The 14,216-nt window shown below is 39.7% G+C and overlaps 2 protein-coding genes and 1 long non-coding RNA gene across 11 annotated transcripts in view; 2 read left to right on the top strand and 1 right to left on the bottom strand.

The window, feature by feature from the left end:
- Positions 1-3,504, top strand: part of CHD8 (chromodomain helicase DNA binding protein 8) — a 60,388-nt gene extending 56,884 nt beyond the window's left edge. For all 9 annotated transcript variants that reach the window (XM_043919476.1, XM_043919472.1, XM_043919474.1 and 6 more), the window contains one exon: positions 2,524-3,504. In XM_043919476.1, the coding sequence (XP_043775411.1) occupies positions 2,524-3,090 (567 nt within the window). In that variant the 3' untranslated portion in view covers positions 3,091-3,504. The remainder of the gene's footprint in view (positions 1-2,523) is intronic.
- LOC122704594 lies at positions 1,798-4,183 on the bottom strand. Its single transcript, XR_006343901.1, has 2 exons — positions 4,049-4,183; positions 1,798-2,268 (listed from the first exon to the last, which is right to left on the bottom strand). It is a non-coding gene; the product is annotated as an uncharacterized LOC122704594 (long non-coding RNA).
- The window catches only part of SUPT16H (SPT16 homolog, facilitates chromatin remodeling subunit), a 36,144-nt gene continuing 26,109 nt past the window's right edge, over positions 4,182-14,216 (top strand). Inside the window, exon 1 of the mRNA XM_043919490.1 lies at positions 4,182-4,779. Coding sequence (XP_043775425.1) covers positions 4,714-4,779 — 66 coding nt within the window. The 5' untranslated portion in view covers positions 4,182-4,713. The remainder of the gene's footprint in view (positions 4,780-14,216) is intronic.

The following is a 14,216-nucleotide window of genomic DNA, read 5'->3' as shown; positions in this document are numbered from 1 at the left end:
CTCTGTTCTCATACTAGATATGACTAGAGAAATCATTTGTTGTTATCTTTTTTTCCCGTGTGTTTGAGAAAATTTATCCTCAGTTCACAAAGAAGCCATAATATTTTTATTGATATTTTTATAGTCCTGTAGTATCCTTATCTCTAGAAGAGCATGAAGTTCTAAAAGCTAACTTTAGCACTTCAAGCATATTATAATGTAAGAATTAGTAAGACATTAGAAAATTCAGTGCTTTATCCTGTTCTTCTACTGACTAAGGGATTTTTGGCAAATCCTTTTAACTTTTTTAATTTGTATATCCTGAAAAATTGAAGGTTTGGGAGCAGATAATCTCTTAAAAGTTTTATATTTTAGAAGTGATTTGGGAAATTCTCTAGCAGTCCAGTGGTTAGGACTCTGCACTTTCACTGCTGAGGGCCTGGGGTTCAGTACATGATGGGGGAACCTGCAGAGCTGCATAGCACAGCCCCCCTCAAAAAGTGATTTGGAACCTATTAAAACAGCCATGTTTTAATAGGCTTTTCAACATAGACGATGTTGAGAATCATTAATAATATGTCAGTAATGGAAAAAGACAGGAAATCATGTTCTATAGTTTATAGCAACAATTTTGGTCATTATGTTATTCCATGATTTTCAAGTGTGCTTATACTTTAATGTGGTTATAGATTTGGTGGATTAAGAACCCATAATCCTTTCCATCAAAAATATAACTGCAAAAGTTTCTCTTGGCTATGTTTGCCTTACTTTGGACAATAGTTGTGTAAATATAAACCTATAAATCAGGGTTTGGTAAACATTTAAATGGATCAATACTTTGTATACTCAGTTTATCTAATCATCCCCTTTTTGATCTTCTATATACATCTTTATACGTATGTGGTGTGTGTATATATATATATATATATATATATATATATATAGTGGTTTATCTTTTAACAAAATTCCCAAATGAAAAATATCTATCATTTGCATTTAACAAATTCTGAGAACATTATTTTGCCCATAATATGTACTTATTTGTGAGGTGAATTTATAAGGCTTATTGTTTTTATACTGGGTGAAAGATTGTTTCCATGGAAAAAAGTTTTATTTTTCTCTCTTATCCTCCATGGGCCCAAGGGTATAATAAGGTGAGTGGTTGATATGGGAGGCTGATGGCAAGAAGGCTGATACCGTCTCTGTGTTGAATTTAACATTATAGAGCAGCCTATAAAGAAGGCTTTTTCTCCAGGATTACCTGTTTTTACCTCAAGTACTTTTGCTCTTCTTTATAATCAGTTGTTAACTCTAAGAAAGAAAAAGATCATAGCAAATCACAGAAAATTATGTGATTAGTATTCTTACTGAAAAATTGGTATGTATCCAACACTGTATTATTATTGCATCCTAATATGATTTGGTGCTATTATGTGAAAGTGTGTTAGTTGCTCAGTCATGTCCGACTCTCTTTGACCCCATGAACGAACCTGCCAGGCTCCTCTGTCCACAGGGTTTTTCCAGGCAAAAATATTGGAGTGGGTTGCCATTCCCTTCTCTGGGGGTTCTTCCTGACCCAGAGGATCGAACCTGGGTCTCCTGCATTGCAGGCAGATTATTTACCATCTGAGCTATCAGGGAAGCCCTGGTAGTTATAGTTATATTTTAAAAGCCTAAAAAATTAAGTATTGAGATGTTTGTAACTGTCTGAGTTTAATGCCAGTTTACTCAGTATTGTACTTAGGTCTAGTAATGTTCCAGCTTCAGTGAACTTAACCAGAATTTATAGTGAGCCCATTTACATGAAGCAATTCAAAATTCAGCAGATATGTAAGTTTATTATAATGCAGAAAAAATTATTTTAGTAAATTTGCCAAGGAGCTACCCCGTAGTCTTTTTGGTGTTCTAGACATCCAGACCCTTAATCTGGTCTGTCTTTGAGTTTACCCCATTCTGATGCAATAATGAAGGATAATATTGTATATGTCAGTATGGTTGTGCTGTCCTTCACATGGTAAGATCATGTGAACAATCTGCCATCAGGAGAGCATACTGTACAAGTACTGATTCATTCATTGTCTTACTCAGGCTTCTTATTAACAAAAGTAAGCAATTTTGAAATGGTTGGCCAGAGTAAAGGTATCGTGTGCAGTTCAGTTGCTCAGTCGTGTCCGACTCTTTGCAACCCCATGAATCGCAGCACGCCAGGCCTCCCTGTTACACAAACTCATGTCCATTGAATCGGTGATGCCATCCAGCTATCTCATCGTCTGTCGACCCCTTCTCCTCCTGCGTGGGGAAAAAATCAAAGCTCTGGTTCAGATGAGTGTCGGTGTCAAATGTTTGCTTTTAGCTTCAGCATCATAATGTTTCAACCTGCTACATCCAGCTTTACCTCGTCCCCATTACCATCAAGTCTCGTTGGACTATACTTACTCTGCCCCTCCTAAAGACAGTTCAGTGAAAAAGCATTTGCAAGCTAGGACTCTGTTGACTTTTTTGTTTTTTCTTCCTTTGACTATATCTTCTGTTCCTTCTTCCCAGGGTCATCATGCTGAAACTGTGTTGAACCGGGTTTTGCCAGGGCCTATTGCACCTGACACCAGCAAGAAGCGGGCCCGTAGGACGCGACCAGACCTTTCTAAGATGATGGCCCTGATGCAGGGTGGAGGCACTGGGTCCCTGTCTCTGCATAATACCTTCCAACACAGCAGTAGTGGCCTGCAGTCTGTGTCATCTCTGGGTCACAGCAGTGCCACTTCTGCATCTTTGCCTTTTATGCCGTTTGTGATGGGTGGTGCAGCATCATCCCCTCATGTAGACTCCAGCACCATGCTTCATCACCACCACCACCACCCCCACCCCCACCATCACCACCATCACCATCCAGGCCTGAGAGCCACTGGCTACCCTTCTTCACCAGCCACCACCACCTCTGGTACTGCCTTGAGGTTGCCACCACTGCAGCCTGAGGAGGATGAGGACGATGAGGATGAAGATGATGATGATGATTTATCTCAGGGCTACGATAGCTCAGAAAGGGACTTCTCACTCATTGATGATCCTATGATGCCAGCCAACTCAGACTCCAGCGAAGATGCTGACGACTGAAGACCCAGCATGGTCCCCATTGCTTGGGCGGCTGCTGTGTTTCACTTACTCTGGCCCTTGGACTATGGAAAAGTGGGAGGGGCAGGGAGATGTGGGGAGACAGACCCAGGACTCCAGGAGGTGAAAAGGAAAAAGAACACTTGTACCTGATTGCTTCCAAATTTGAGAGGATTGGGTGGGTAGGGGAACTCCTAAAATAATACATGATTACTTCCTCGGTTCTGGGGAAGGAAAGGAGACTAGAGCAGCCAATGTGCTCACCCCTCCCTAGACACCTCCATTAACCACAGACTATGTAGCGCTGGCACTAGCCTCTGGCAGAGCCTGTTCCTGACCGAACTGTGGATACAGCTGGAGGGTCAGGAACTGTTACCTTCCTTCCCCTTGGCATTAATAAATTTAAGTTAATCCTTTCCCACTCTTCCCTCGTTCTATATTTGCTCAAACCCAATATAAATATTACCAGTTGATGTTCATGATGGGTAATTTCAACACCACTTTCTTAAAGTTCTTTACTTAATGTGTGAAGTTACCTTGGATAGGGCAGACAAGTCATCCGTACTCTGTGAAAAGCTTGTACATAAGCGTAGGCTTTCCACCTTGCCAAATGATCTAAGCTAAAATAGTAGGCAAAATGTTCCCAGATTCAAAATCCCAAGTTCTCGAAGAGATGAGAAAGAAGAATTTCCATCAAGACCCACGTACATTGTTTTGAATTAACTGAAATTGTTTCAGGGAAGCCGTAAAAATGGTGTCACTTCATGACTGTGGCAAGGAGACTGGCTGACTGGAAGGATGCTGTCACGACTTGAGCTCACATTTGTTTCCTATGACCCCTCCCCTACCGTCCTAGCGCTCAAATGAAGCCTGGGCATTTAATTTCCCTTTCAAAGGCGAAGTCCTTCCCCCGTAGCGCCGGCCTAAGTTAAGTTTATCTGCAGGGTGGGCTCCCTCTTACCGGCTTGAGCTCCCTGTCCGCCTGGAGCCCCTAACCCAGCGTCCTAGCACGGAGGATCCGTCCAGGCCTGGAGAGGCAGGAAGCTTTCGCTTCCCCACATTTTCTAGGAGAGCGAGAAACCCAGTTATGCTGTAGGCTTCCCACTCCCACCCCAGATCCCGCTCTCCGTTTCCCCTTCCTTTGCCTATGGGTGGGGTCACTGTACTCGCGCGCGGCAGTTTGTGTGGGGCGGAGCCGGCACGTTAGGGCTCCCGCCTCCTCAGTGCCCAGCCGCCGCCGCCGCCTCGACACGGAATCGGAGCTCCTGGAGACCTCGGCCCCGGGGAGATTAAGGGCGGGAGCAGAGCATCACGTGATGACGTCGACTCGCGTGCGGCTGTTGCTAAGTTGACAAGAAAACCCCGCGAAAATCTGGACTCTTTTTGCGTTACACGTTTTGTTGCTTCCCCCACTCTTCCTTCCTCTCCTCCCCCTAACCTCCGGAGGAAGGATTTTTTTAAAAAAAGAATTCCGATCGCTGCCGGGACCCGGAAGCGGAAAGGGCATCTTTGAGGTCGATACTTCCGGGTCACTGGGAGAGTGCGGGATTCCGGGGCCGAGAGAGGGTGGCGGAGCCGGGACCTCGCGTGATTCTCGGAACCCGAGGAGAAGCGGCGTCTGTGGCTATGGCTGTAACTCTCGACAAAGACGCTTATTATCGACGAGTGAAGAGACTGTACAGCAATTGGAGGGTGAGATAGATCCCGTAATTTCCCCAGGGAGCCCCCCTTTGCCATCCCATAATAACCCCGTTTCTCGGCGCCTTTTTCCCCCTTTTCGTCAGGAATTCCCGGGTTCAGGGTCGTGCCCATTTAGTTGCTCCAGGATCATTCACCGCAGGCGACCCCAAGCGCCGCCCAGTAGCAGGGAATCCCCCCCGTAATCACCTTACCCTGCGGCCACCACCATCTTCCCCGCGTGCCTGCCCCCGTCATGCATAACAGCTACCTCTCGTAGTTTCTTCCCGCCCTAGAAGAGGCATCATCATTCTTCCCTCCCACTCCGTGATCACGTCTTGCTGCCCCCTCCTGCAGTGTTCACACACACCCACGCACTCGCTCTGTCCTTCCAGAACCAGAGTGTTGTGCCCCAGGTCCCGCCAGAATTACAACCATTTCGTCAAGGATGGATGGAGGGGCCAGAAGGATGAGAATCGGGCTCTTGGCGTTTACCATTTGCGGGGCTCTTGCTGGAGTTAAAAAAAGACATACTGCTCACGCGCAACCGCCTCCTGTTCTAGGCCCTGCCGTGGGTAACACAGAAATCTAACGCTGAAAACCTGCAGGTTTTGGTAATGCAGAAAAACGATGTGATGCCTAAAACCTTATTCGTTTTCTCCGTGGTTGAGGATCCAGGGCACGTGTTTAGAAAGAGAGCTGTTACAGTTTCTAGTCTAAGGATTGGGCATTTTTGATTGCTTGAAAAAGTCCACAATTAAAAGTTTATTTTTGTGATGGTAATTTATCAGTTCAAACATTTGATTGCATCCTGTGGTGTATTCTGAGCTATCCAGCTGAAGTATGATCTCTGAACTGTTGTCATTCAGGGAAGATAAAGCTAAAGAGGGCTTTTTAAAACCTGAAGAGCTGTCCTGACAGAAATGATCAGTTCTGACCTCAGCATTGTAAATTGCCTTTGAAACTGATCTACTGAAAACTAAGCTATTAAAATTGATCATTTTCGTACCATTCATACTAAAGGTTCCTGTGCAAGTTTTATCTTTTGGGCATAAATGCATTAGATGATTAAAGATAAAGTGGGTTTTATGCATTTTATAAGCAAAACTAAGGACTGTTCTACACAAAAGCTGAACATAAATTTATTTTAAAAAATTTTATTGGTTAATTTCTACCAGCTGTTTTTATAAGTTCTCTCACTGTCATGTTTTAAAGTTTGAACATGATCCATACTAGAAATACTTTTCTAAATGCCCAGATATTTCTTGAAGGTTAATAAGTACTATGACATGAGTAATAATCAATTACCTGCTCTTCCACTCATAGATCCCCCAAGTCACACACCTTTGCTGTAGTGATTGTTTCTAGGCCCAGTGATTCAGAAGTTGATCAGATAACCCTATCTAGATCATTTCTTGAAGCTAAAATTAATTTAGAGCTCAGAGTTCCCATACATATGGTAGATAAATGCAAAACATGAGACTAGGGAAATACTTGAGACCCATTGGTAAACTCGATGTCGATGACAGCCTTTAAATCCATGAAAGTTAAAGTTATTGGCCCCATTTTTTTGTTTGTTTCTCAAATACTAAAATTATCTTGGCCCTTTTATCATTTGAAAGGAGCATGTTAAATGATAAGATCCTGATCTTACAAAGTTACAAGCCAATATAAAAATGTACTTAGCAAAATTTGTGTCATGTCATTATGAAAAATCTTAATTTGAATAGACTTCCTGCCTTTTTATAACTGTAAGTTTTAATAACTGTGCTTAGACCCCACCTGTCGAATTGCTTTTTGCATTGTGTTTTCCAGGTTACAGCACTTTGATTCCGACCTGCTTAACCAGCTATCGTAGTTTCTGGAATAAGTTCTGGTTGCTTATCCTTTAGGTGCAGCAGGAAAATAGTGAAATATACAGGTGCAAACTATATTTGCTTTTCTACACTTACTCCTTTTTTGAGTAAGAAAATTGGCCTTGAAATAAGAATAACTTCTAGTTAACTATAGAAACCCCAAACCTTGTGTTGTCCACTCCCATCTTCAAAAAGACAAAAATTAACTAAAAAACTAGTTTAGGCTCCACACCCACTTGTAAGTTTTAAATACCCTTAAAGCATTAGCCTTAAGGTACATTTTGTGAGGCTATTGTAAGTAAGATATATCTCTTAATTACAATTTTCATAACTATGTCCCTGAAAGAGTTGGATTATCACACACTTCCTTTTTTGAGTAGAAATTTCTCAAACATTTAAACCTTATACCTGAGTGAATAGTGTCATTTTAGGGATAAGATAATGGGCTCAGTCAGAAATGAAACAGGAGATCTCCCATCATGACTGAAATGTATTTCTTACGGTCTTACGGACGTTTGAGGTTAGTAGTGCTGCCTCTCTCTCTTTTTTTTTTTTTAAATGAACTGCTACAGCAGGAAGAGCTTGCCGCTCCTTTCTGTCTCTGCATTAGAGACCCCTAGGTGGTGACAGTGGGTCGTGAGCATGAGCTTCTCCCCTGTCTTCTTTTGCTTACCGGGTCCTTACTCAGAGCTTCCCAGTCTTTTCATGACTGTGATTGTTTTTAACCAAGTGATAGGATTAGTACTTCATGGGGGTACAAGTGGGGAGGTTACCCACCATCCTGGGATCCCAGCTGATTTGAGAACTATGGGGAGATTGTATCCAAGCACACCTGTAACTCATTTGAGACCTAACTGTTGGGACATGCTGCTGTGTATGAACCTTGACTTCAGTCATCTGCCTTTTAACCCAAAAGAATTCCATAAAAAAATCAGAATGGTAGCTGTTTTCCAATGTAATGCTGACCCATTGCATTCATTCATGTGGCACTACACTACCTGTCAGGACTGGGGAGGTGAGTGGCCCCAGCCTTGAAAAGGAAGTTTGTGCCTATGGAGAAAACTAATAACCTGTAGTGTCAGTGTGTCTCTTGAGTGGTGATTTCTGGCTCTCTGCTGATTTTTGTTGTGGACAAGTTTCTTGTTCTGGATTGCTCTCTAAGACTAGGCAGTGACTTTTGTGGCTTTAGGAAGGTTCTTTGAAATAAGGCAATTTTCATACTACTATCAACAAGATGACAGTTTGCTTCTACCCATCTCGGTTGCTTATAACTCACTCATCTCTGGAGTGAACTAGAGAAAGGTTTTGAGATTTGTTTATTCTTTCTTACTCATTTTTATTTATTTTTTTGCCACTATTAACAAGTGCAGTGCTTGGCATGTAGTAGGCACTCATTTAATGCTGATCATTTGACTTTTGAGTTTTCATGCATCCCCGTCTTGGTTTGAAGATTTTTATGGAGGCTGTACTTAGTGTGATCACAAGTCTTGCCTTTTCTGAAACTGTCTACCTGTTGTCGCTGTGTAATTAATGGCATACCTTTTTATTCAGAATTGTATCACTTTGGGTGAGTTAGATTGGTATCTTGGTATAACTAGAGACTTAAAAAATGTTTCCTCTTTTAATGCAGTACCCTTTTGGTTTCAAAGGAAGATAGTTGTTCCTCTGCTGCAGTATTTTCCCAACTTTTATCATTCAGATACCACTGTTACAGTTTTTGCTGATTCCTTAATACTTGTATTACTGATATTTACTTTGCATTTTTTTTAAATCCATTTTAGTCATGTAAGACATACATACATTTTAAAAAAACCAAATAGTTCTAAAAGCCTTAGCATAAGACACTCACCTGCCATAAAAGCACTCACTTTCCAGTTCTTCACTTCCTTTCATATTTTAAAGGAATATCTATATACTGCTACTAATATTTCTTGGTTTATCAGTTTTAGATATTAACTCTTGTTTTGATAGAATTAGGATTTAATCGGGATGGGGAATACGTGTAAATCTATGGCTGATTCATATCAATGTATAACAAAACCCAAAAAAAAAAAAAAAAAAGAATTAGGATTTAAATTTAACTTACACCATAACATTTCAATTTCCCTTCCTCCTGATACTTCCTGTAAATTTCTTCTTGACATAGTTATGAAATATTTCAACCTACAGAAAGGTAAAAGAAATTTCCAGTGAGAACTCATGTGCCTACCCCCACCTAGTTTATACAGTTAATATTTTTATCATACTTACTTTCTCACATATCTATCCCTCCTGATTTTTTTTTCCACAGTTTTTAGTATAATCAGTTTACATTGTTACACTCATGTAACTATTTTCACTGCTGGGTGAGGTAATAGAGTATAATTAAGTTCCTGTTAAGTTTTTTTAATTTTTCCTGGCATTAATGGTTACTTCAGTTTTTTTCCTCTTTTAAATGTCCTTAGCCTTAATTTTTTCCTGTAGATCTGTCATAATCTCATCAGTCTTTTATTCTAAAATTTTCATGCTCAACAGATATTTTATTCTTTCTGTTTTTTAACCACTACCACCTGCTCAACCTTACATTATTCTGTTCTGTCTGTGCAGGTTGCTCTCCAGTCTATTGAACCTTGGAACTACCAGTGTCCCCTATATCCAGCAGTCCATGTCGTGATTTTTTTGTTTTCCCTTTGTTTTGTTAGAACATTTCTCTAAGATTCTTAGGAAAGGATATGGAGAATAGATGTTTCTTGAGCCATTATGTGTCTTAAAAAGTTTTATTCTGTCTCTACTTTTGGTTAATAATAGTAGTTCAATTAGTATAAAATTAAAGGTTGAAAATCTCTGAGAATTCTGCTCAGAATCTGTCAACTATTTGTCAGCCTTCAAGCATTCAGTATTTCTTTTGAGAAGGGTGATGTGATTCTACTTCCTGTTCCAATATATATGGCCTATTGTTCCCTGTAAAACATCTCTTTATTCCTCATGTTTTGATATTTCACTGCCTTGGTATGAGTCCTTTTTTTTTTTTAACTCTTTGCATTGAGTTGGGAAGTGGGGGGCCATTTTAGTCTGAAGACTCACATCTGTCAGTGCTGGAATTTTGCATTCTTTGATCATTTTCTCCCCTCCATTTCCTCGGTGATCTGTTCCTCTGCTGCCCCCCAGAAATTCCTATTTAGTGGGATTTAGAACTTTTGGCTTAAATTTGTTATCTTTTTCATTTCATTTTCTATCTCTTTATTGTCTGCTTCCAGATGCTGTTTCTTAACTTCACCACATTTTATTGATTTTTTTTTTTCTATGTTCTTTCTTATCCCCTATTTTTTTCTTGTTTCATGGATATACTATATTTATTTCTTGTGTGGGAGGTGGTCCTCTGCCATGTCTGTTTCCTCTGGATTTCTTTGCTTTCTCTCTTTATGTGTTGAACACTTCACAAAAATCAAGTTGAGCCTTGGCTACTCATTTGCATTAAGAATACGGTAATAAGAAACTGGTAGGAAGCTCTGTGTGAATAGGGTCTCTCAACTAGTAGAGAGGTTATGGTAGAGCAAATAGGTTAGCTTGGTCCCTGGAGAACCCCCTAGATACTGGCAGTATATGTATATATATTTTTTCTGTGAATTTGGTGGTGACCAAAGAAAAACCCTCTCATTTTTGTTTTTGGGGCAGTTGTCATTCAAAAAGGCAGACTTTCTGGAGGAGGAAATGGCAACTCACTCCAGTTTTCTTGCCTGGAAAATCCCATGAACAGAGGAGCCTGGAGGGATCTGTGAGAAGCAGACTTGACTTAGCAACTGTGCATGCATGCACAGGAAATGTGCTCTTGGCCTTTATTAAGGTGAGGGGAAAAAAAAAAGGTGAGGGAAATGGTCAATTGAAAGACAATTGACTATTTTCTACCAAACAGTGTTTGAACTCAGCTTCTGTCTTCTTATTTCTAAAAGTAACTACATTTAAAAAGTCCACTTAGGATTCAATGCAAGAAAAATTTCTGCTAATAAAATTGCATTCTTTCTATTAAACTAAGAGAACAATTTAACCTACTATTTCCATGTTGGTCTTGTTTCCTAGGAGTCTCAGAACTAAAATAATGTTTAATTTCTGCTATGATTCTTAATATCTACATGATTATTAGGTTCTAGCCTAAATAATTTTGAATTTCGCTATTACCTCTTTTAATACCAAAAGCCACCTCTATTTGTGTTTTGACAATACAGAATTTACCTTAAAATCAATCAAAAAAAAAACCAAAAAACAGACTTTCATTGAATTCCTCAACATTTATTAACTACCTTCTGGTGGACCTAGTATCTAGAGTTTTTTGAGCCCCTTTCTTCAGAGAATGCATTAAGTCTTTTAGTGGGAGGATTAGGACTTGTCTCAGGGCTTCCATGAGCTGGGGACTTAAGCTTGCTGAGCAGACTTCTGTTCTCAGCCCTGAACTTCCCATGTCCGTCATGGCCCCTTTCCCTTCTCTAAGACTTGGTGCCTGCTGAGTCCTGAGCCCATGAGGGCTGTATGAGATCCACACACTTAACATCGGTATCTTCTGGCTAAGAATGCTTCTCAGGCTCTCTCACCTTCCAAAAAACTCTAACCTTAGTACATAATGCTTTCCAAGTCTGTCCGTGTTGTTGGAGATGGAAAAATTTCATTCTTTTTTAATGACTGAGTATAGTATTTCATTGTATATGGGATGTGTATATACACCCCACATCTTTATCTATTCATCTGTTGATGGACACTTAGGTTGCTTCCATATCTTGGCTGTTGTAAATAATTCTGCAGTGAACATTGGGGCACATACATCGTTTCTTTCTTTCTTTCTTTCTTTTACCTACATCTTTTCAAAGTAATATTTTCATTTTCTTCAGCTATATGCCCAGGAGTAGAATTTTTGTTTCTTGGGGAACCTCCATACTGTACAGTGGCTGCACAAATTTACATTCCCACTGATGGATTACACAAGGGTTCCTTTTTTTCCACATCCTTGCCAGCATTTGTTGTGTTCTTTTTGGTGATAGCCATTCTGGCTGGTGTGAGAATATCTCATTGTGGTTTTGATTTGCAATTCTCTTATGATTAATGATGTTAAAATTTTTTCATGTGCCTGTTGGCCATGTGTGTGTCTATTTTGGAAAAATGGTCTTCTGCCCATTTTCTAATTGGGTTGTTTGGGTTTTTTTTGTTATTGAGTTGTGTGAACTGTTTATCTATTTTGGATATATATATTTTTTGTTCATATCATTTGTAAATGTTTTCTCCCATTTAAAAAGTTTTCTTTACATTTTGTCAATGGTTTGCTGTGCAAAAGCTTTTAGTTTAAATAGGTCTCATTTGTTTATTTTTGCTTTTGTTTCCTTTGCTTTAGGAGAGAGATCCAAAAAAAATGCTATAATCTATGTGAGAGTGTTTTGCCTGTGTTTCTTCTACATTTTGGTCTTTAATAATAATGATGGCAAACACATAGTAGTTATTATGAGCTAGGCACTATTCTAAGTATTTCATACACAACACTTATAGATGTGAAGGTGTAGGAGATTGAAACACAGAAATGTTGGGTCACAATAAGGGGTGAGGTCTTGGCTTCAATCCCAGGCAGTCTGGCTTCAGAGTGAGCCCTTACCCAGTAGGCTTACTGTCTCTCTAAATGTAGAGGGCAGAAAAGTTAGTCAAATGATCCTAGGTCTCCTGGTAGATAAAAAAAAATCAGGAACTTCCCAAAGAAATTCATTTTTATCTTTAGGACCCTAATGAAAGTGTTCTTGCCTCTGTTATTTTAACTGAAAGAGACAGAGGTGGTAGAAAAGTATATCTTTATACTGTTATAATAGTTGTATCCTAATGAAAAATATCCATCTTACATGTATTTTAATTAGACTTTCAGTACCTCTTTTTTTAAAAGCCTAAATCATCATTAGTGTGAGAACTGCCTATGTATTTGTGCGGGAGTTTTGAGTGTGCTAGGTCTTGGCTGGGGGTTTTGAATATGATGATGCATACTGCAGCTAAAGTTTTATCATGAGGCTTACAGATTACATGCAGAAAGTGCCTGCTCAGTAAATACTGTTCCCATCTGAAACACCTGTTTCAGCAACACTTGACTGTTAAGTGGACCAGACAGACTGGAAAGTGGCAGAATTTGGTGACGGAGCGGATTGGGTGGGTGTTGAGAGTGCGCACCAGGAGTCACTGCTGTAAAATGGTTCATCTCAAAAAGTGAGCACAGGAGTCCTGAGTCCAGATTTGACAAGGGCCCAAGTCTGAGTCCTAAAGATCTCCCAAGCAGAAGAGGTTAGGTGGGAATCTGGGGCTGTGTAAGCAGCAGAGTTGAGCCCCAGCTGTCTCAAATAGCCAGTGCTTAGAACTGACTGTACAACTGGTCCTGGGGCAGCAGCAGCTAGCCTCGTGGCCTTTTTTTTTCTTGCCACCCCCTCCCAGTATTATTTTTTTTGTTATTCATGTGTTTGTTTGTTTATTCATTTATTTTTTGGCCACACTGTAGCATGTGGGATCTTAGTACCCTGACCAGGAATCAAACCCATGCTGCTTGCAGTGGCAGCATGGAGTCTTACCCACTGGACCACCAGGAAAGTCCCCCACTCCAGTACTTTAAAACAAATTCCAGGCATAAGTCCATCTGAAAATATTTTAGTATTGTATATAATTTATTAAAATGTTACAGTGGGTAACATGCTATTTTTGTTTAATTTGTGTTTAATTGGAGGATAATTGCTTTGTAATGTTGCATTGGTTTGAGCTGTACAAGGAATGAATCAGCTACAAGTATACATACAACCCCTCCTTCTTGAGCCTCCCTCCCACCCCACTCCCATCATGGAAGTTTTAAAAAGCGGATTATTAATCTCCCACAGTTTCAGAAGACTGTTTTCAGATTTAATCTCTATAAGGGTATTTATGCGCCTTATGAGATTTGAAAATACAGAATAGCGTCCAAGGCTTTGCTGTCAAAATTATTGACTTTATTGTAATCATTTTCATTGAATCACATTTTAAGAAAAAACTATTTAAATTTATTATCTTTAGATAGTCTGCATTTATTTCTCCTGGTGTTTGTAAAGAATCAGTCAAAAATATTCTATGAAATGGTCAGAGCAACTGGGTTCCAAGAGAGTTTAGGATTCATCCTCTCACGTTTTTGATGGACAGTAGAAAACCAGACATTCTATATTAATGGAAATCCTTGAAATTTGATGGATTGGTTTCCCATATCCTCATAAAAAAGCTGAGTACAGAGGTCTTTTTTTCTCTCTTCCTATTTTCAGTTATATTGAGATAACTTTGTATGGTTTTCTTGTGTTAATAATGGTTAATTATGTGATTATATTTGTGTATCACTAACTCAGTGGACATGAATTTGAGCAAGGTCTGGGAGATAGTGGAAGACACAGGAGCCTGGTGTGCTGCAGTCCATGGGATTGTAAAGAGTCAGACACAACTTAGTGACTGAACAGCAACTTTAAAAATTTATTACTGTGTATTTTGAATTTTTGTGCATGTTGATGCCCTTTGTGGAAAAATTTTGACTAAGATTTTAAGTATCAAAAAATACTAAAAGGGACTTTTGGTTAGTTTCTGTGGTATTTTTGA

Source organism: Cervus elaphus, chromosome 12, assembly GCF_910594005.1.
Source record: "Cervus elaphus chromosome 12, mCerEla1.1, whole genome shotgun sequence".
Classification (NCBI taxonomy): Eukaryota; Metazoa; Chordata; class Mammalia; order Artiodactyla; family Cervidae; genus Cervus; species Cervus elaphus.
Note: the sequence above shows the minus strand (reverse complement) of the source record. Positions and strands in the feature narration are given on the sequence as shown.